This window comes from Anabrus simplex, chromosome 10, assembly GCF_040414725.1.
Source record: "Anabrus simplex isolate iqAnaSimp1 chromosome 10, ASM4041472v1, whole genome shotgun sequence".
Classification (NCBI taxonomy): Eukaryota; Metazoa; Arthropoda; class Insecta; order Orthoptera; family Tettigoniidae; genus Anabrus; species Anabrus simplex.
The window spans coordinates 1,123,737-1,145,438 of record NC_090274.1 but is presented as its reverse complement, the minus strand read 5'-3'; the positions used below and the strand labels follow the sequence as shown (position 1 = coordinate 1,145,438).

Sequence of the window (21,702 nt, the reverse complement as noted above, 5' to 3'; positions counted from 1 at the left end):
ATTTTTAGTGAGGATAAATCTGCTCTACATGCGATTCAAATATGTTTTCACGACACATATTGTTAGGTTAGGCGACGCCATATGAAGAAGGAAACTGAGTGATACGGTACAATATTTCTCCGAATCCAAGACGTTTTCTCCCTCAGAATCTCGTGGGAAAAAAAAAAAAAAAAAAAAAAATCAAGGGTTGTCTTCAATTTGCGGCCTAACAGGAATGAATACCACTGGCAACTACCGTGGTAATAACCCTGCTTCTTTCCACCCCCGCACGTGCACACAAAATTCATTGACAATAAATGACCGCCTCTATTATACATCGCTAGCTGTTGTACGGTACCTGTGTGCAACGTCACTGGATCTCTAGAAGAACGTTCTCAAATCTGCAGAATGGCATCAAAACACGCGAGCCTTCGAATTCTTAGAAAGGCCATGGCTACTCGGTAGCAGAGTTATAACGTGTCTAATGTACCTGACTCGTAGTAAAATTAAGTTTTATAGACAGCAGGAACATTTTCGTGATGGATGGTCGTAAAACAGGTATTGGCAGCAAATTTTCAACGGGTTCTCGTTGATACTGTATTATGATGCCAATTTTAAGTTAACTGTTATCAAACACTTGGAAATTTAGAATAATTGTGCAGCCGCAAGAAAATATGGCATAGGCCTAAGTAAAGCCAATATTTGGCGTGTGTGAAGACAACGATAGCTAAAAAAATGTGTACTGAACAAAAAGTGCATACAGTGGTCAGCAACAACGACGCTTTAAAGAAGTCTAGAATGAAATTGTGAGGTACGTGCACAAAAAAAGCAAGTGTCGAATGGTCATACTGTGGTGCAATAAACTCGTTGACTTTCAGCGTCCGCGATTAGGCCTATACATCACTAGTCGCTGAAGTTGGCCAAACCCGGCAAGCGAGATGTGCGTGTAGCGGTAACCGGTTATATCTGATGCCGAGTAAAAGTACTGTAACAGGTTAATAGATAGCAAGAATATCTTCCTGGCGGATCGCCGTATTGTAGAGATACATGGAATAGATATTGCTGGCAAATTTTCAACGGGCTCTCTTCGGTATTATGCCAATTTCAAGTAAATGGTCATTAAACCATCGAAATAAAGAATAATTGTGCAGCTGCAAAAAATGCCGTATAACGAGAGCCAATGTTCGGCATCTAAAAATGCGTACCGCACAACAAAGGCATTCATATGATTTTACAAAGCACATTTTGAGCCTGATTAAATTTTTTTTTGTAGGAAAAAGTGGGGTTCGTCATGGATTTGGAGAAGTATGGTACTGTAATTTTTTCAGAATGAAATTAAAAACACACTTTCACGCAGCATAGGATTTCGAAAAATAACAAGGAAGCCGTAGTGTGGATATTATCCACGGAAACGCACGTTTTGAACAAACTGATCGCCATTTCATACCGATTTTAAAGTGTATGAGGGGTTTTCAACTTTCATACAAAAATTGGATATAACGACAATCCGCTATAGCGAGTACATTTTCCGCTGTTCTGAATACTCGCTATAACGGACTTCTACTGTATTTTACGTAATTTTACCCCGCGGCAAGATTCTCCCTTCAAAACTAGAGATCTGGAATAAGCTGGTAAAAAAGTGAATTCATCGAAATTAAAAACGTTGCAAGGGTTGCTTATTTTAGCAGGCAGAACCATTTCCTTCCAGCGCCCCTTTCCTCCGCACACACACTAGGCTTCGCCACAAATTGTTTTGTAAACGATGCCGGCTCAATGTTTAAAGCGGTCCAACCACCCGTTCGACGCGGTAAAAGGTACCCTTAATTTGCATGCAACTTTTCGGCCTTATCCTTCACAATAGTCCCACTGAAAGGTAAGTTTAAACTTTGCTGCTGTTTAAACCATATTAGCAGAGCTTGTTCTATTTCATCGTACTTTTCAAATTTAACTTCCTTGCAATTTGCTAAAGTATTCCCTGGAGAAGCAAAGATCTCTTCTTTCTTCGCTATAATGCCGTTGAAAGTAGACGACGGCATCTCCAGCTCCTTTGCCAATGCAACACGGGAAAGTGTAGATGACTCCACTTTCCTTATAATCTCTATTTTGTCTTGTATTGTTAGTGCCTTTCGCTTGATCTCTTTCCTCCGAGTTCTGCTGATTTTCACTCAAAACATTTGTACGTTGATATTACAAGTACAACTAACTTCACCGACTCCTATTCATACTAATTACGATGACTCGCTATGCTTAGAAATTTGTACGGTAGGCTTACAAGACACAAAGACGAGACGTGTACCACAGTTTGTTAGCATGTGCTTTCTATCTTCCTAACACCCCCGACACCTGCTTCAATGACAACAGCAGCAACTTGGAAATCGGGCAACTTATTCGTAGAGATTCTTAGAACCTAGGCCTGTATCGTCCCTTAATTCCTACTGGTTGTCACGGCAACGGGCGTAGTTTCTGGAAGTACCGCATGGCCAAGCCGGTATTGAGTTTATTTTCCCGCTTCAATCCTCTTCATGCTATAGGTAATGAAGGAAAGAAACACAGGTTCAAAGTTGCAGAAATGAGTGCATGGAAAAGTATCTGGGTTATTACGTGGAAGTGAAAAAAAGGCGCAGTAGCAATGCTAGCACATCTAAACGTAAACAGTTTCTTTTCCCGCAAGAATTTTATTTCATATCTCCTCATCCTTTTGCTACGTTCTAATAATGCGATGTAATAAGTACGAGTCACACGATAATACAATGTTTAGCTCGTATAAAGGTAAAATTAAAAATAACTCAATTTTATGCCAACACGTGGTATTGCAATGCCTCTGTGTGCCTACCACCAACATCCAGTTGGCTATCAACATTCGTTTAACTTCGTAGATGACCGGGATCTTTCAGCTGGCTGTTTGGCGGCATGTGTATCAGCTCTCAGCTGGCAAGTCTGCCGTTTCCTGCAAGAGTCGGGAAGTTGTTTTTGTTCACCTCACTATTAATGGACATGGAAAATCTTATCAGTTTAGTTCAAAAACGTAATTTCCCCTACGACAAGACCCATAAGCTTTATTGCAACAACGTAAGAGAGAATGCCTGGAAGGAAATAGGCAAGGGAATGAAAAATCAGATTAGCAGTAATGTTGTGGACAAACACACTTTACGGCTTTTAATGTTTAGGCCACCTCGATTAATGACTTCACCCTGTTGCGGCCTGCAAATTACTGCATTAAAGTTTTATCAAACCATCCATTGCATACTTTGTGTTTCCCACGTAGAATAACGTTCGTTTCTATACCGCTAGATGGAATGGTGGAGTGGAAATTTCAACTGATGGGTTAGATTCGATTCCACAAGGTGAGTGAGCAACTGGTGTCTGGGTTGTCATAGCGTGACGTCGTATGGCCTTGGCAAGCCGCACAGTTTCCGTGACACACCACGAGCGCACAAACGGTCTAACACAGGGTGCAACTTGTGGAGACTGGGGGGTTCTAACCATGCGCTGCTTTGAGCGGACTTTTTCTATCTCAAGGGGCTCTAAAATCTGAACTGTTTAACAGGGAAATATATTTACAACAGAACACTTTAAACGGGAAAAATATACATATATCTTAATGCAACTGATCAAGCGACCAAGAATATCACACTTCTTAGGCGGGAACTTCTTAACCGAGTTGCACTGTAAATGTTAAATACTTTTATAACTTTTTAGTGAATCCAACACTTCAAAATGAACTAAACATACCAGTCGCCATCATGCCTCCCCGACCAGCTCCCCTGCCGCGTCCTGCCGGCAACATGGCTCCCATTCCTTGGGTTGGTTGAACATTTACCCTCTTTACATCAACCTGAAATAATCAATTACAATGTTAACACTACTCCCCATCCTTTTGGACTTCACAAGATCTTATTTTATTTCATGTCTTCTTCATATGACCATCCTTTTGGACTTCACAAGATCTTATTTTATTTCATGTCTTCTTCATATGAGTTGCATTACACAACATAAAAATTTGAAAACGGAAAATGCAGGCAAAGCCAATGGTACCGAACAATAACACGAGAATCAATGACAACCGTGGCATTGACAAAACCAGCCAGCTGAATAACAAAGATCTAAGATAAATTTCATGAACGAATGCTAGTGACATTACATAAACTAGGACTTGCTGGAACTGCAATTTCTAAATTGACATTCCTAAAACAAAGTTTATATTTGTTCTAGATCTGATTAAGAGCCTACAAGCAAAAAAATACCTGTATTCCCACCCAAGATCTAAATTCACTCTACCTTCCAGCAACACCCTGGACTGCCAACAAAGCAATGTCCAGGGGCTTTTCGGAAGGATTCATATTGCACACCGTTCACTTCAACAACAAATAGCAAGAAATGTTGAACCACATAGCTTACCATCCTGAGCACGGAGACCAATTTGTTCAGCATTCACACCGTCGTGAACAAAGTGAACAAAACTATATTTGCCCCAGTTCTGACATTGGAAGTGAAAGTTGATCAACGTTTGAACATGTGAAAGCAAGAAAACAGCAGCAGACATAAAACATTACACAAAGAGATTGAGAAAGATTGGAGCCACTTCAAGATATATACGCAACATACAACTAACTTTAATTGGCCATGTTGAAAGAATGGATAGTGAAAAGTAAAAAATTCTGTCAGCATGGCCACATACGAAGTAGGGAGAGAACAAGATATATGTTTAACTGAAGGGAAGGGAACTAGATGAGATATGAAGTGTTCTTGCAAAATTGCTGTCCAATAATACAGTGCAGAGTTAAGACTTAACAAGATCGTAGGATTGATCCAAATCAAGGTTGCTGGATCTAGAGTATTTTCATTTGTCTATATGGAGTTTCAATTTCCTCCAACAGAAGTGCTGACTGCATTTAACCAATGTCAAAACCAAAGGAGATCACACATGGAAGACAACATAAGAAGATACCTTCTGAAACATGGACTGTCTCTCACCTGTTTCCCATTGATGGTTTGCTTTGGTCTCTTGAGCAAGTCATTTGCAACATTTTCAGACTCAAAACTGATAAAACAGAAGCCTTTTCTTCGGTTCTTCACTTTGTCGAATGGTGCCTCGATCTCCACTATCTGCAACAAATAGTAACAACTCCCCTATTATTCAACCAGATGACATGCTTAATATAACTCCCACAATATAAAGGTACAATCCTAAAATATTAGCATTTTATTACTTAAAGAGATAACAAAATCAATACTAGGAATAAAACCACCAAGAGCTAAAAGCTATCTATGCAAGACGAACAAATGTTCAGATGAAAGCTAACAGAAGCAAAAATGAAAAACCAACCGAGAACAGAGACAGCAAGAAAAAAGGGTTAGCGTAGACAGACTGGTCCGAAATTTCCAAGCAGAGCCGAATATATTATTTAATGTGTACTCTATTCATGTGCAATAACACAAGAAGCCACTCTTCTCAACCAGTTTCATACACTGAACATATAAAAAACATGTGTTTTGAAGATAATTCCATATATCTTGCTAGTAATTTGGTTTCTTATCCTTCCTATTGGTCCCTCTACCTTATATCACCTGTCATCTTGCAGTCCCGCAATTAACTGCCTACTAAGTAGCAAACAAGGGGATAATTTCATGATTTTGTTACCATATAACAACAGATTTCTTCCAGAGCAAAGAAACCAGCACATTTAATTACAGGAAATCTTTCCACACTGAAGAAATCACATTCTAAATTACTTAATACATATTCCAGGACTCCGATTTCTAGGACTTAAAACTCTTGAAATATTCATGCACTTATGTCCTAAATAATATCAATAATCGTATGGCCTCAGCTACCGTGTGCAGACATTTCAACTTGATGCCACCTGGCTGTCAGCTCGTCAGTTTCGACGTTCCATTTTACTCTAGGCCCACTAGATGGCAGATCGAGTAAACCAGAACTGTTGGGCGTCCATGGCTGAGATGTAATTAATTTTGTCGGATAAACACCAAATGTGTCACCAGAGATCTTTTTCATGCCTACATCATAAAATATGCAAGTATGAAGAATGAGATTTCCACCTCATCATAAAATATGGAGTGTTGAATGGACTTTTTTCCGCCTTTCAAAAATCAGACCACTTCTACTGGGTTTGAACCCGCTATCTTGGGATCCGGTGGCTGACCCTACCACCGATCCACAGAAGCAGCCGCACAAAACAAGGAAAACTGTCAGAATTGTTGTATTTACTCTCTTATCAGCAGCAGCTATGGATACCAGTTTGGTTAATATTTTGAAACTTGACAAATACTGAAGGTCCATCTACCAAAACATACTAATACAGATTCTAATCTAATTTGTCAATTGGCATGGGTAACCTGGTTTACAACTAGCAAGTTGCTAATCTAAAATCTTTTGCTTGATGGGGTTGAATTGAGTTGCTGCAAGATGTTATATTTACATGGGAAACAACCCAAAATTTATAGGGAGCGCTTTCAAACTATAATACAAAACCCACTTAACAGTAATTTGAAATACTCATTATGCTAGTTTTCTACTTACCGTGCCAAACTGTGAGAAGTATGACCTGATGTCCGCATCTGAAATTTCAGGCGATAAGCCCCCAACGAATACCTTGCCAATTCTGGCTTTTGCTTTCTTGCAGTCCACCTTTTTGCCATTTATGACATGGTTACCAGCAGAAAGAATCTGGATGAAAAAAAAAAGTGTTAAACATACCACACGCAAACACAAACAATTAACAGATGATAACACCATTAACCCACAGGACACATGCACCGCATAAGAATGTTTACAGGATGACAAATGCAGGCTACACGAAAGTTATAAGATTGGAATTTGATTAAATTTCTAATCAAGAGACAGGTCATGACTATGTAAATTCAAGTGAAGAGCAAGAATGAGAGCAGGAGAGAGATACACTGACAAAATTCCTTCAAGTACCCATTCTAAATTTTGACTTCTAAAGGCAGACAGTCAAAGGTTAAACCTCCTGTCTGGAAGGTACAAGTAGAGCAACATACTTCACACTTACTTAAAACCTCCATTCTGAGAATATGCAAAATATACTGGGGCACCAGCATAAAATTACTATAATCTCAAATTCTGGCCTGCAGAATATTTTTATTTGAAAATTATAAGATACAACAGGTATAAGGAAGAAGACAAACCTTCCCAATTAGTTTACCTAGGGGATGGAAGATTTTGCACAGGGACTCTTCAACCATAAAATTATTGTAGGCCTACTATGTAAAACATCTGTCTCGACCAAACCTTTTGGAACCCTCACTCGACTAGTTTCCTCAGCCAATTCCTTCCATCTCCATTCGACTGCAACAGTCGCCTCTCTGCCTTACGTTCGGTGTTGTACCGACACTTCCAAGTCAGTAAGTCAAGACTTCTGTCCTTCAGATGCACATTCCTGAAAGAATTTACTTTCCAAACACCTGAACACAACTTGTTTAATACCCAACTCCATTTGATTCTTATTAAAGGCATGATCGGAACACTTTTTAACCCAAATTATTTTTCTGTGGAATATTGCGATATATTTCGTAAGTACAATTGTTTATAATCTAAATGAAAGGGTTATGATGATTTTAGGTTCCATTAACATTTTCGTGGAGATTTACCGTGTCGACATATGTCGACAGTGACCCTGCACGGGTAGGGTAAAAAACATGCTCAATAAAGGAACTTCGCATTTTAAGCTCATATGAATGTAATAATTAATCACTTAGTATATATTAGTCACACAACTGTTGAATTAGCATAAAATATTACAAAATATGCGATTCAAAATAAAAGGAGAATATTCGTATGTAGTTTTGTTATACACACACTACCAAATTTTAAGCAAGTATTATCACTTTGAAAATAGCAAAAAAGGAAAGTTACGAGTAGAACTTCAAAATAGTTTAGTGTGTATTTTGAGGTTACACGCCATCCAGTCTGGTTAAGCGTGAGTGAAACACGCATGAGTGAAATGCCTCGTAGCAAAGGACGTGGCAGCCAACGTTGAATTTCTTGCACTGTTTCCTGGCAGCTTTACCACATTGAGCGCACCGCAGCTGCTTCCCTCATTTCGGGTAATGGATTACCCCATCGAAACGCACTTCTGGCAATACGCGTGGAGATAATTTCGTACTCTGTCTTCCTGTGTTAGGACGCGTAGCAGCACAAGATCAGATACATGCCCTAACGATGTACCGTGTGAAGCCGAGACGGTCTAAATTTTCCTCTTTGTCGTTTGGGGTCAAACGGTAAAGTTCACTATTTTTGTACACACTAGTTCAGCACCAGCCCGAGGTTGATTACCAGAAAGTTTGTTTACATCCCCACACGACTTATCATCGCTAATCGCCGTCACTATGGAAAGCATTTTCAGGGGGTTCTATGCATATATTAGCATCTAGGATGTCTTGTGATTCCCCCAGGATGCTTATGATCTGCTCGACGGTCAGTTTGAGAAGAATAATGGAAAACTATATCAGTACCGAGGCAGTCCCATTCGCGCCCACTGTCGACGTGGAAATTTTGTGCTCTGCTAGTCAAAAGCAACTATAAATCTGCCATAAATGATCTCAAAATCTCTTACAGGTATGTTTTATGTTTAACACAATAGTCCCATCTTACTTTCCACTGTAAGAATATTATTAGAAAATATTACTCACCGCAACGGAAGCGCCATCCTCTTTACTGTATGCGGAATGGTATATCATACTCGGCCACGCTATAAGGCGCGAAACCGAGTGTTTCTTGTTTTTGTGCTGTGCAGTAAGTATCAAACAATGAACTGTAAACAATGCACCTGAAAATTATTCTTCCGGTTTACAGATATAAGATAGACAATATTCAGATATTAACGTTGACATTCGTCGACGCATGTGCGTTAAAACACTACAAAGGATAAGTGCCCTTTAACTCTGCATTTCAACCAAACTGCAGGTACCTTTGTACAGCGGAACATATGTTCTTGAAATGAGATTGAGGAAGCAAGGCAGACTGCACAACATTCCTCGAACGTCATGAAGTCTGACGCAGAGTAAGACTCCTATGCATTTTAACGAACTGATCTTGTACGGTTCGTATGCAACTTCAGGAGTCTTTACAAAATTAACAGTATGTGTTAAAGATAACCCACATACTTTGCATTGACAACGCTGATACAGAACTGGCTGCAGCTTGTGCAATGTCCAAGGACACTATCAAGCAGATTGTCGTCTCATTGTGGAACAGGATCACTTGCTTTCATTCATGCTTTGTTCTAGAGTACGCACAAAGACACAGATTGATGTTATGCAAATCACAACTAAGTTGTATCAGGCCCACCATGAAGCCACAAAACATGTAACCTAAAATAGGGCCTGACGTTACTCTCCCTTCCAACGGACATTCTGGAGGAGCATAAAGCAAGATCCAGTGGTTTAAGGGAAGGTTAGTTGAACAGTTAAGTGATGCATATCATGCAAGCAATACAGTAAAAATTTGTGCAGGGGACAAAGTTAACATGCTCGGATAGAAAATGTACTACTGAACACACAAATAAAAATTATCATACAGGGATATGAAAACACTTTATTTTTAAAACACACATGGATTAAGTTTTTTTATGCAGTGTTCTCCCCAGAATCTTTTGTCAGCCGGGTAGCAGAAACTGGTAGCTGGGTGGGGAATACTACGTAAAAATTAAAATGATCAAATTTCAACTATTTCCCTTCAGTGCATAACAGTAATATCAGACAAGTAAACTTAACTGCAATATTGAACTATTTCAGTGTTATGACAAACAAGACATAACAATATTTTGAACTAGTGTTCCACAGCTCGTTCATAATAATGTAACACCGGAGCTTACAACTCTATTGCTATGGAGTGCTATACAGGTTTGACATGTGGAATCTTGTGCTTGAATGAGATTCCACACCAAGCCAGAAGTGAAACATTTAAATTCCACTGCAATTGTTGCAAATAAGCTGACAATATTGAAGTTTTATTTAAATGAACAGTTTTACAATATCTCAATTCTGATTTGGAACACCAAATAACTCAAAAATATGTATTAAAAATACATAACTATCACATATCTCGGTTATGTCAGCGGGGCGGTCTACAAAGGGCAGGGCGGCGCACCAAGTAAAAAGATCCTAAGGAGAACACTGGTAGGTAAGCTCTTAAGATGAGATGAAGTACTAGCAGGCACGAAAAAGGAGAGAATACGTAAAACCTTTTCTGCTGCATTAAGGGCCGGTTGCATAAAAATCGCTAACTGTAGTTCAGTTTTTATCAAAGATCGGAAATGAACTTTGTTCTTTTTATCTGTGTGAGTTGTATAACACTAATCTGAGATCACTGAACCAAGTTCAATTTTGATCTACAGGTGACAAAACAGCTGACATCGCTAAACAAGAGAGATAATTGCAATTGTATCGAACATGTGATTTAGATAGAAACGATCGACAATTCTCGATGCCATTCGACATTCATTTGTCAGCGATACGAAAACAAAGCCGCAAAATGAAGAAAGATGAGTAACAAGAAGACGCGTACTGCAAATTTTAAGAAAGAGAAAAAAGATATGTCCTTACTTCACCCCCCTCAGCAGGCATCTTGATGAATTGAGGTTTTAGAGCTGCAATCTCACTAGTGACTTTGTGTGTAGTCCTACTTGTAGTTCCTTTATTTACATTGAATACATCTCCAGTTACTATTTGGAAGTTTCCAGTTGCTTAAAATCTTAGTGTGAGAAGGATCATGAACATTGGATTCAGTGCATGATTTCGTTTAGTTTGTGTCCTTAATTGTAGATGTAATCTTTGTTCTAGTTCTTCAACTACACGTTTTCCTAATCGAAACCGTATTTTAAATTGTCGATCATTTAGTTCTAACAAGGGATTCCTTCTATGTTGAAACACGCAAGGAGCTCTTTGGAGTTCAAACTCCATTCTTGGATGAAATGTCAGAGTAATCTGAAAATAGCATAACCTATAGGCCCTAAGCATAAAATAGTGGAGAACAAACAACTTGTTAATAGTAGGATTACAATTACAATTGGCATTACTTACCATTTTACTTTAATCAACAGTAGGCCTACTTATTATTTTTCTTTATTATTATGTCAGACACCTAAACATATTTATTTCTCACAAAAATAATAATTATATTCCTTCTGCTGAACTTAGTTCAACCAGGTTAATCTGAGAAAATTCAGTCGGATTTGATCTTCCATCAAGAAGACACGATCTTCGATTAATGTTTATACGACCAAAATTCCAAGTTCAGCTTGACTGGAGATCAGTTTCAGGTGGTTAAACTCAGATTAACTTTTATGCAATCGGCCCTAAAAGGTTTACTATACACCAGAAACAAATATGAAAACCTTTGCATCCAGGTCCATAAAAATATCTATGTATTCAGACCACACTCCTGAAACAAATGTTAGCCGAGGCTTTATATTTCGGACCAGTGAGTTAATAAACATTTTCTGCTAACAGCCAGTTGCGAGAAATAACCGACAGCCATCTTGATTGTGACAACACTTCGATAGAAGACTAAAATCAAAAGTGCGAGTTTCAACATATGCAATAGTGCTGAAAGATGCTAATGCTTGTCCACTTCCCTCATTGTAATATCGTATTCATTAGTAAGAGATTTCACGACTTCCAGTATCCATAACTGGGCTACTATAAGAAAAATATCCACCATGCTAGGCATCAACTTCACACTGTTTCTAACTATAGGTCAGTTATTATGAGTTTCGACTTGATGTTTGAGCGCTGCCTTTTGGCGGAGGGTAAGTGAATTAATCAACAGCCAATCATAGGCAGCCGATCACTCCGATAGAGCGCGTTAGACTCCAGTTCCAGTTAGCGGTGTTGTCGATTTGTTTACTGTAACCACGTGCTATCACCTGTGTGTTGTATTGTGCTCAGTTCTTTTCGCAGTGTTTGTGTGTCTTTGTGCTAGGTTGTTGTTCGTTTATATTTCGTAGTGTAGAGTTTATAAAAGATTTGTTTAGTATTTTCGATAGTATAGCGCGTTATATTGTAGTTGAATAGTGTGTAACCGATGATCTAGTTTATATAGTAGCTTAAGTTTAATATTTCATTCGGTAGTAATATAGTAGGTTAATTTTAGGCCTGTGTGTGAATTTGAGGTTCTGTCATGTCGACACCTACATCTAAGGATGAAGTTCCCAAGAGAAGAAAGCTCTTCGGACGCGGTACTCCACTAAAGAGCCAGGCCCGGGAAAGTGTTCGTGTTGTTAGGGAGTCATTCTTGACAAAGACCAACAATGGCAGCTAGAAAGAATGAGCTAATTAAGTGGGAGAAAGAGCACAATATTTTGGTTCGCGATGACATGGGGAAGGTGGATCTTATGCATGTCTTGAAACAAAACAAGCCCCAGTGCCTACTGTCGGATTTTTTATTATGGACACTCGAGTTTAGGCTTTAATTACAAACGAACCAATAGGCCTATTGCAATGCGAGTTATACCGATGTTTTCCTTGTTTAATTCTACATTAGCGTATATAAGACACATTGTTTTCGACTTTCATTAAATATTTTTTATTTGTGGTTATAATAAATATTGCCCGGGTTTTTGGCTTCTTCTCTAGGAAACGCTCACTTAGGAATATATACAAGGAAAACTAATTGTCTGATGGTAATGAAATTTTTATATGTTATAACCACATGTATTTGTAGTGTAATACTCCAGTTGCAATTTTTTTCAACCACCCCGAAAAAAGTTCTTATCATTTTTCTAAAGCAACTTTTTCTCAGCCCAGGATAAACGTACAACAGCAAACATGGGCTTGTTTTGAAGCACTCAGTCATGGTTATCAGAAACTACAACAACTGTAACCGTACAGTTTGGTACCGAGTTTATGAAGAGTAATATTGAAAGGAGGTTTTGTGTACGCCGAACCGTGTGATTAACAGCAGGCCGGGCGGGGAAATCGGGCGCAGTGTTGCCGCGTTCAGTAGTAATCATGCGCGCAACGAACACAGCTTTTCGTTTACTTTCAACCTTTAATTTTATTTCCTCTTATAAATTCCACTTCCCATCACCTTTTCTCATAAGGGCTTTGGACCTTCAAAGGCAGGTCTAAAAATGGTTGAGTTATTTAGAAATATCACACCGTACAATTTTTACAAGAGTTATTTGCATTATTATTTACATATATTTACAATATTTAATTCTATCAATTTTCTTCCTCTGAAAAATCACTGTATTCCGATGAATCGGTGCTGCTGTCATTCATGTTGATTATGACTGGCTCGAAATAAGGGACGTTTTCAGACAGTCCATCTTTTTCCCAGTAGTGGTCTTCAATTTTCTTAGCGTGTTTAATGCATTGTTTCCAGAGTTCAGGGGTGACGGTACGTAAGGCTTCTCGGCATAAAGCGTTAATTGCTTCCGTACCTCTACCATTTTCTAATGTGTTAGCCATATTTGTTTTTGCTATTTTCCCTTTTACGTAAGCCCAAATGAGCTCGATTGTATTAAGCTCGCAATGGGCCACTGGTAACCAAACAAGCTGTACATCTGGTCGAAGTCGTTTAGTCAGTTGTTCCAGCTTCTTTACCGGTGTTTGAATATAAGGCCTGGCAAGGACAATCAGCTCTGATTTCGTTAATTTGTTATAATCGTCAACTCCAGGTGGTAGTGAAATATTCTTTGATGTTATCCAGGATATAATTTCAGGTTTCAGCCATGACATGTTCGGGTTTTTAGATGAAGGAACGACCATCGTATGATATGGAGCTTGATTTATAACGGCAGCCGACTTTTGAGGCAATAAACTCAGGACTTTCGTGAACCATTCTTCATAATGAGTCGAGTTCATCTCATTGTGGTAATCACCACTGCCTTTCTTGCCAATAAAACAAAGTTCTGCACCGTCAAGAAATCCTTCTTCACTTCCGATGTGTAAAATTATGATGCGTTTCCCAGCCCCAGACGGTGTTTTGAACCCTCCACGCCATCCATAAATTTGCTGAATGTACCCTCTGTACAGATTATAGTTGTCAAAGTTGTTTTCTAAAGCTTCAATCACGTTTTCTTGCCACCCATATTTCATAGTATGGTTCTGTCCGCACCACGTCTCGTCTGTAAAGAAGATCTTGTAGCCCTGTGCTCTTAAGTCTCTAATTCGTCTAAGGTAGGTGTATCGGGATGCAGCAACTGTCACAGGTTCCATTAGCACTGGTTTCCTGTTTAGTTTTTTGAATCGGAATCCCAAGCTTCGAACTACTTTCAAAAGCGTAGAAATTGACATATCGGGAAATTCCGGCATATTTTCTAACAGTTTCATGCGGAGGCTTTTAATTGTGGGAAATATCTTATTCATATAAAAATCGCGCATATTTCTTCGTATTGTGCCCAAAGTAAAATCTAGATGGATTTTCGGACGCCCCGGTCTCACACACTGCTTCTTTCTTGACCTGGATGACGTATTTCCATCATTCTCCTTTGAAGCGGCTCCTACTCTCTTCACTGACGACAGCGATAATCCAAGACAATCTGCCACCTTCTTGTACACAGGGAACCTCTTGTCCCCTACTTTTTCCCCCTCACATTGAAAGAAATCATTGCAAGTTCACCCTCTGATAACGGCGGTCTGGGAGGCATCTTGAAGTGACGTGGCCAACATGCAGAACATAGGACAACTGAAAATAGCTTGCGGATAAACCAAGGTCATGGGCATTCTGTTCCACAACTGCCCGGGGCGAGTGTACTGTGTTCGTTGTGCGCGTGATTACTACTGAACGCGGCAACACTGCGCCCGTTTTCACCACCCGGCCTGCTGTTAATCGCACGGTCCGGCATACACAAAACCTCCTTTCAATATTACTCTTCATAAATTCGGTACCAAACTGTACGGTTACAGTTGTTGTAGTTTCTGATAACCATGACTGAGTGCTTCAAAACAAGCCCAACTTTGCTGTTGTACGTTTATCCTGGGCTGAGAAAGAGTTGCTTTAGAAAAATGATAAGAACTTTTTTCGGGATGATTGAAAAAAATTGTAACTTGAGTATTACACTACAAATACATGTGGTTATAACATATACAAATTTCATTACCATCAGACAAGTAGTTTTCCTTGTATATATTCCTAAGTGAGCGCTTCCTAGAGAAGAAGCCAAAAACCCGGGCAATATTTATTACAACCACAAATAAAAAATATTTAACGAAAGTCGAAAACAATGTGTCTTATATACGCTAATGTAGAATTAAACAAGGAAAATATTAGTATAACTCGCATTGCAATAGGCCTATTGGTTCATTTGTAATTAAAGCCTAAACTCGAGTGTCCACAATAAAAAATCCGACAGTAGTTTGTGGTGGAAGAAATAGCCAGAAGGAATGGGCATAAAGTAGTTCACCTTCTGCTATACCAATGCCATTTTAACACCTTATAACTGATTTGGGCCCAATTGAGAATTATACAGCTCACCGACTCTTCCCAGTTTCGGAAGTTGAAAGCCTTATTTTCGAAGCCGTAGGCCGTATAAGTGCGGAGGACTGGAGCAACGTTGTGAAACACACGAAATCAGAGATGATTAAAGCTCACAGACGATTATATTGAATACTTTATCTCTGTAGGAACAAGCGAGAATGAAACCTCAACAGACGATGACAATGCCGATTAGTGATATATTCGCTTTGTAGGATTATTTCCTTCGTTACGGGAAACAATCTAAAAGCAACGCGAAATGTTGAGTAGAAATTTAATTTTCTCACTTTTTATCTGTTCGAGCAATGACATTTTTAACGTGTAGCCTTATCCTAAGAGTGTTGTGTATTATTGTTCATCTTAAGTGAATCATGTATTTTGCTACAAAGAATAACTGATTATGGACTTATATTCCAGTATTTGCATTTCTGTATCGTAAATCAGCTGTTTGGCGCCACTCCGGCTGTCAAGTCGAAACTCATAAAAACGGGACTATAGTAGGTATGCTCACACGACAAATATTTGTTACTCTTCACTGTACCAGTCAGTTCTTAACTTGAGAATGAAATGCAAAATACAAGCAAAAATAGGCTTACTTTGTTATTCAGCAATTAAAATCCATGAAGCAAAACTGAATTTCCGAGGCTAACTGCTTGCTCCCTGAAAGAGCAATTTCCCCTGGAAAATTCAGGAATTCTAGGCCATTACTTGTTTTTTTTGCAACTTTCCTCGAGCAAGGGTTTCTTACCTGTGTTGGAAATCACATTCCTTTCACAAAGACGTCAAAGAAAATTTTAAGGGGTAGGAAAAAGAACGTGATCTTAATAACTGGTAACAGTAAAAATTTGAGAGGTATTTTGTGTATAGTTTTAATATGACGTGGATCAAGACTGAATTCACTAAGTTCTAAGCGAGAAAAGGTCTTGAGGAATTCACTAACAAGGTTTCAGTGTACATGCACACTACATTACATAACTACTGATCAGTAGAAATTGCTCATATGTACCAAAATTGTAACAGATACCTAAAATTAAGCATATGACAATAGGCATGTTCAAAAAAGCTTGACAATGATTTTCCTCTAAAGCAATGAATGTTTAGTATGAATGAAGAAAAATATACAGGTCAGCAAGTCTAGAAAAACGTTTTGAGTATTGTACAACAGTAATTACATGTGACACACCCAGCAACAGTCAAACAGTTTCAAGGCGTCATCAAATCTGCTGTAATAAAACTATTCACTACTGCGAGTTGTAACGGTTCAAATCCAGTTACAAGATATCTTTTATTATTTTATCTGTGTTATTATTATGTATCACTATTATCATTCTTATTCAATTCAATTCTGTAATGCTTGTCGTTTGCATGATTGTAGTTAAATGTATGCATATATACATGTGTAGATTAACACTTAATACATGCACAGTGAGAATTGTTATATATCAGATGTTGGATGTGACATTGTTACATTGTGCAATACTGCTGGAGTAAATGCAGAGTCATCACTACGTCATCGTGCTCATTTGGCGGTGCACTCACTGCTGGGAGACCTACCAGGAGCCCCAGGGGATTTCACCATTACATGTAATATTTGTCGCGAGGTGGGAGTAAATAATAGTTACTTCTGGAGGTTACGTAGGTGCGTCAACCAACGTCTTTAAAAGATGGCTGTATCTTGTAGCGTCAGTCATTCAATTGGAAGGAGAGGCGACAGTCGGTCGAGTGTGAACAAAATGTAGAGGCCTCAGTCGGTAATTGTCAATCGATATTCTACTGGAAGGAGAGGTTACAGTTGGCCATTAAGTGAAAGTCATTCAATTGGAAGCAGAGATCTACGTCTGTCAGTCAACGAGTGTGAACGAGATGGAGAAGCCTCAGTGAACCATTAGTCTTTGGTCATTGAGAGTGAGGCCAAAGTTGGTCGGTCACTTAGTTGATATGGACATGAAGGCTTACAACTAAGTCATGGAAGGAGAGACCTGCAATGAGGTCATACAGCGCAGACTAAACAATAAGTCATATAATATGGAGAAGAAGCAGTCACAAGGATGCATCACCAAGTTAGGCGTGACACATCTACAGTAAACACCAGATCTCAGGAATACGCCGTAATTACACTCAAAGTGTTGAAGGTACAGTCAAGTGAAACAGTGAGGGATACATTTTGTATAAATTGTTAAATGTCCGGTCAACAAGAATCCAAATTCATGCCTAGTTTCTGTCAGTTGCAATGTCATAATTTCATATTCTCATCTGTTTTAATCGCAGCAGTTCTCACTATTTTTATATATTATTTCAAGAATATATTTTGTTCTATCAAATTAATTTAGCGTTTCATTTCTACAGTAAAATTACTTAACCTCAAATAGAAAGGGAAAACCGAACGCCAATCTTTTCCCATAACTTGGATGGTATGTTGTCAAAAGTAAGCTTATTACCCCACACCCCAGAGATAGTCAAGATTCTCATTCTATTCTTGCTGCACCGAGAGGTAGCTGGCACCCTTCAAATAAAGTATGTGTAAGTAAGCAGGTAAGAAGTGTCAGTACAAGGTTCGACGATTGAGTATTTTATTTAATGAATATTAATTTTCATATTTTCCATTTTAAATGCAGCTATTTCAGATTTTTCAAATTAAATTCAGATTTATGTTTGTACATTCAGTGAAGGAGTTACGAACATTTTACAATGTGTTACAGAGTTTTGTCCAACGTTCTGAATTAACAACCACAGTCAGGACACGTTACCTTCTTCAAATATTTGAGATATTCATCCCACAGCACCGGTTGTTTACAAACTGATGAAATCATCTGTTTCGAAAGACCTGGTCAGCTCGGGACAACACGCTTACTGACATAGTGGCGTTGGGCAGTAAGCGTGAGCAATAGAGCCGGTTCTGCTCTCTGTCTGGCCATGCCCATGTTCAACCGCTGGCTTGATACTACAGGCTCAACTGCTGAGGACCACTTTTTAATGCTCGTTGTTTCAGAAGCTGACCCTACCCTAACTCCACGCCCAACTTGCTTATCAATTTTTGAATCTTAATTGTTTTTACTATAAAGTTCTATAAAAAAGCTTTACATCACAAACCAAATGCAGATGATAGTCTACATACTCCCAAGAAAATAACTATGCACCCATGGGTCAGTGAATCTAGAAAAACCCTCTAACAAATCCTGGACAAAATACTGCTCATGATTCCTGGTGTAAAGGTAAAATGTAGACAGGGGTCTTTGAAAGTTCACGAGTGAGGACATGTGGAGCGAAGGAAAGGAAGAAAACTGCTTCACGCAAGAGTTCTGAACCCTTCAACGTGTCAAAACTGAAAAACATAGATGCTGAGGATCTTAGAAGGGTAACGGAACACACTGAACACAGCGCCTAATTATTAAGTACGGTACATATTTTTATTACCAGGTTTTCTAAGCCACCCATACCGATTTTAACCCACAAAGTAACAAGACAGGGGTCTGATAAAAGAAATGGACCATCTCCAATTCAGGTACAAAAATTTTTAACATATTGGGCAAATTTTAACTTGTCCAAAAACAGATATAAAAATCATGAATTTTCTCAATTTCTAAGGAACAAGCAAGTTTTCATTTCCGAAGTATGGCTTAGGGAACAATATGTTACGCAAGTTATAAACACCAGACATTTGAATTTTTACATATTTCTTGTTGGAAATATAATTTCCCATATCCACTCCCAATGGAAAATTACACTAGTAACTTTTCATTTCAATTGCATTCTAACGAACTGCACCAGTTACGTATTTACACAATTCCAAAACATTTCTATTCAAACACTGCATACAGACTAGAACTGTCAAAGCCTCAAAATTTGAAAAAGTGACAAACTGAGACATAAATCTGTATCGACTATATTGCTAACAGCATTCCACACCAAACCAGTTTTCATGCAATTTCAGTCTGAATAGAGTGCATGTTGGTGAGGGCCCGATTCCTGGCTGTAATCCAGGAAAGTAATTCACATCGAAGTATGACATTACCCGACCAGTGCAAGGACCACTTACCTGGTTAACATTATCTGGAGATGCAAAGGACACAAATGCGAATCCACGTGACCTTCCGGTGGTGGGGTCTGTCTTAATATTAACATTCTCAACCGACCCATACTTTGAGAAATAGCTCTTAATGTGTTCTGAAAACAAATTATAAGCTTAATTAAACACAGACAACGCTTAACTCTTCTCAATAACTTACGAATTTTCATACAAGTTTCCTCGAATATCCAAGAAATTCTGTGCTTATTGACTACCCCACTGCTTGTGCAGTAATATAATTAGTTAAGAAATCTCACTTTAATAGCAAGAGAATATTTTGCCCGAACATAACACCACGTCCTTTTACGCCAACTTTACATAAAAGGAACACTGGACTAAATTAAATTGCCCAAGCCAGTTGTTACTCATTTCAGAATTGCAACAGTAACGCACAGTAATGCTTACCTTCTGTGGTTCCAGGACTCAACCCTCCAACAAAAAGCTTCCTACAATAGACAAAACAAATATGAATAGTTTCTAATAAGATAAAAATTTCAGGCAAAATGTATAAAATTAAAAAAAGTAAAGGAAATTTGCTGTAATCAAATAGTCTTCTGTCTGCCACCTGAAAACAAAGCTGAGGAATTTAACAGGCCAGTCAATTTATTCCTGTAATATAGCATGGATACACAACCCCCAGGTCCCTTGAATTGGCTTGGAAGTTGAGGAAAAATCTTTTTTACATCTCCAGAGTCCCAAGACTAGGCCGACCATGTTCATTCTGGGTCATTGTAAGCCAGAAAATAGTTTCATTTATTTGCCTTTTTGGCTTATTGGCCCTTTGTTAGCTTATTTATGGCCTTAACAGCTTTTCTTGCAACTTTCTCAATGCTTGGCAGCGTGCTGTCTGAAAACTGACGATCCCTTACACGTAAGAACCTGGAGAAGACAATTGTGATATACTGCAAAGCCAATTTAAGTAAGGTTTCCAAATTCCAATTTCTATAACCCTACAGTGGTCATGCCAAATATGATTCCAGTTATACTAATTGGAATTTCTTTCCACACGATGTCCATTGCGGGTTCGCTAAATTCATTCTAAATTCCAAAAATACTTTCTTGAACAAACATGGAAATCCTAGGGCCCACTATCTGAACGAAGTAAAATCACATTTTACATACTTTTCGCCAGTTTTTAGGTCATTTATGTTGATATTTTCAGGTTTTTAGGCAATTTATACGTCTTCAAATTCGGAGGCCTAGTGTTAACAGCTCTACAGTACAAAATTTCATATGTTGCCTGTACCAAATTAATCTTATAAGCAATTCTTATCTGCAAGTCTATGACTATCCTTACACACAATTTGCTTATGTCGCACCGACACAGGTAGGTCTCACTGCGATGATGGAATAGGAAAGGGCTAGGAGTGGAAAGGAAGCGGCTGTGGCCTTAATTTTAATCAAGCCTTACTGTATACGGAAGCCACAGTAACATAAGCAATATACAATGTGCAGGGTACTGCAACCAAGACGTATTTGGAACTTCTCAAACCAAGACATTATGATGGGGATATGCTGACACCAGGTTTCACCTTCTTCCTACCTATCATACCCAGACGTGCACTTAGCCCATGGGTGTCACCTAAAAACACCTGCATTAGGAATCTCTAGAGGCCACATCACATTACCGTCCATTTTACTTCAAGCTAAGTGAAAAGGCAAAGATCAGATCACAATGAGATAGAGATCTGAACATATGAGCAGAACTGAAAATGAACTGAAGGGAGAGATTCAGAACCTTAGCAACAATTGTCAAATTTATACCCCCAGTCTTATACAGGGAGCCAACTATCAGAACCAGTAGATTACAATTTCAACAGTTAAAGTTTTTAAGGTGGCTTCCCAATACTTCAACTACATTTCAGATGACGAGTTTAGAACTTATCCCAATATCATTGGAGACCCTGCTGAGCATCTTGCAACATCATCTCAGCTACGCTATGTTTTACGTCCAACCTAACTTTCGTCCATCGTGCGCAGAAGCTGTAACATAAAACTTTCTTTAATGGAATAGTTATTATAGTAGTGGAACAGTCATTTGTCACTTTTAACACTTCCTCATAACAATATCCAGCATTCCTATCTTGAGCTCAGCATCAAACAGTACCAATGATTCTCACCAATGGTTTGACTGTGCAAGATGCAGCATTGTGTAACTTCAAGCAGCAAGTGGAATCTACGTCAACTGACTAGG

The 21,702-nt window shown here is 38.7% G+C and overlaps 1 protein-coding gene across 1 annotated transcript in view; it reads right to left on the bottom strand.

Annotated features, from left to right (window-relative positions):
• The window catches only part of LOC136882169 (RNA-binding protein squid), a 57,498-nt gene that overhangs the window by 26,456 nt on the left and 9,340 nt on the right, over nt 1-21,702 (bottom strand). Inside the window, exons 2-6 of the mRNA XM_067154716.2 lie at nt 19,914-19,954; nt 19,479-19,606; nt 6,521-6,667; nt 4,954-5,085; nt 3,712-3,814 (exon numbers count right to left, since the gene is read on the bottom strand). Of these exons, the coding sequence (XP_067010817.2) occupies nt 3,712-3,814; nt 4,954-5,085; nt 6,521-6,667; nt 19,479-19,606; nt 19,914-19,954 (551 nt within the window). The remainder of the gene's footprint in view (nt 1-3,711; nt 3,815-4,953; nt 5,086-6,520; nt 6,668-19,478; nt 19,607-19,913; nt 19,955-21,702) is intronic.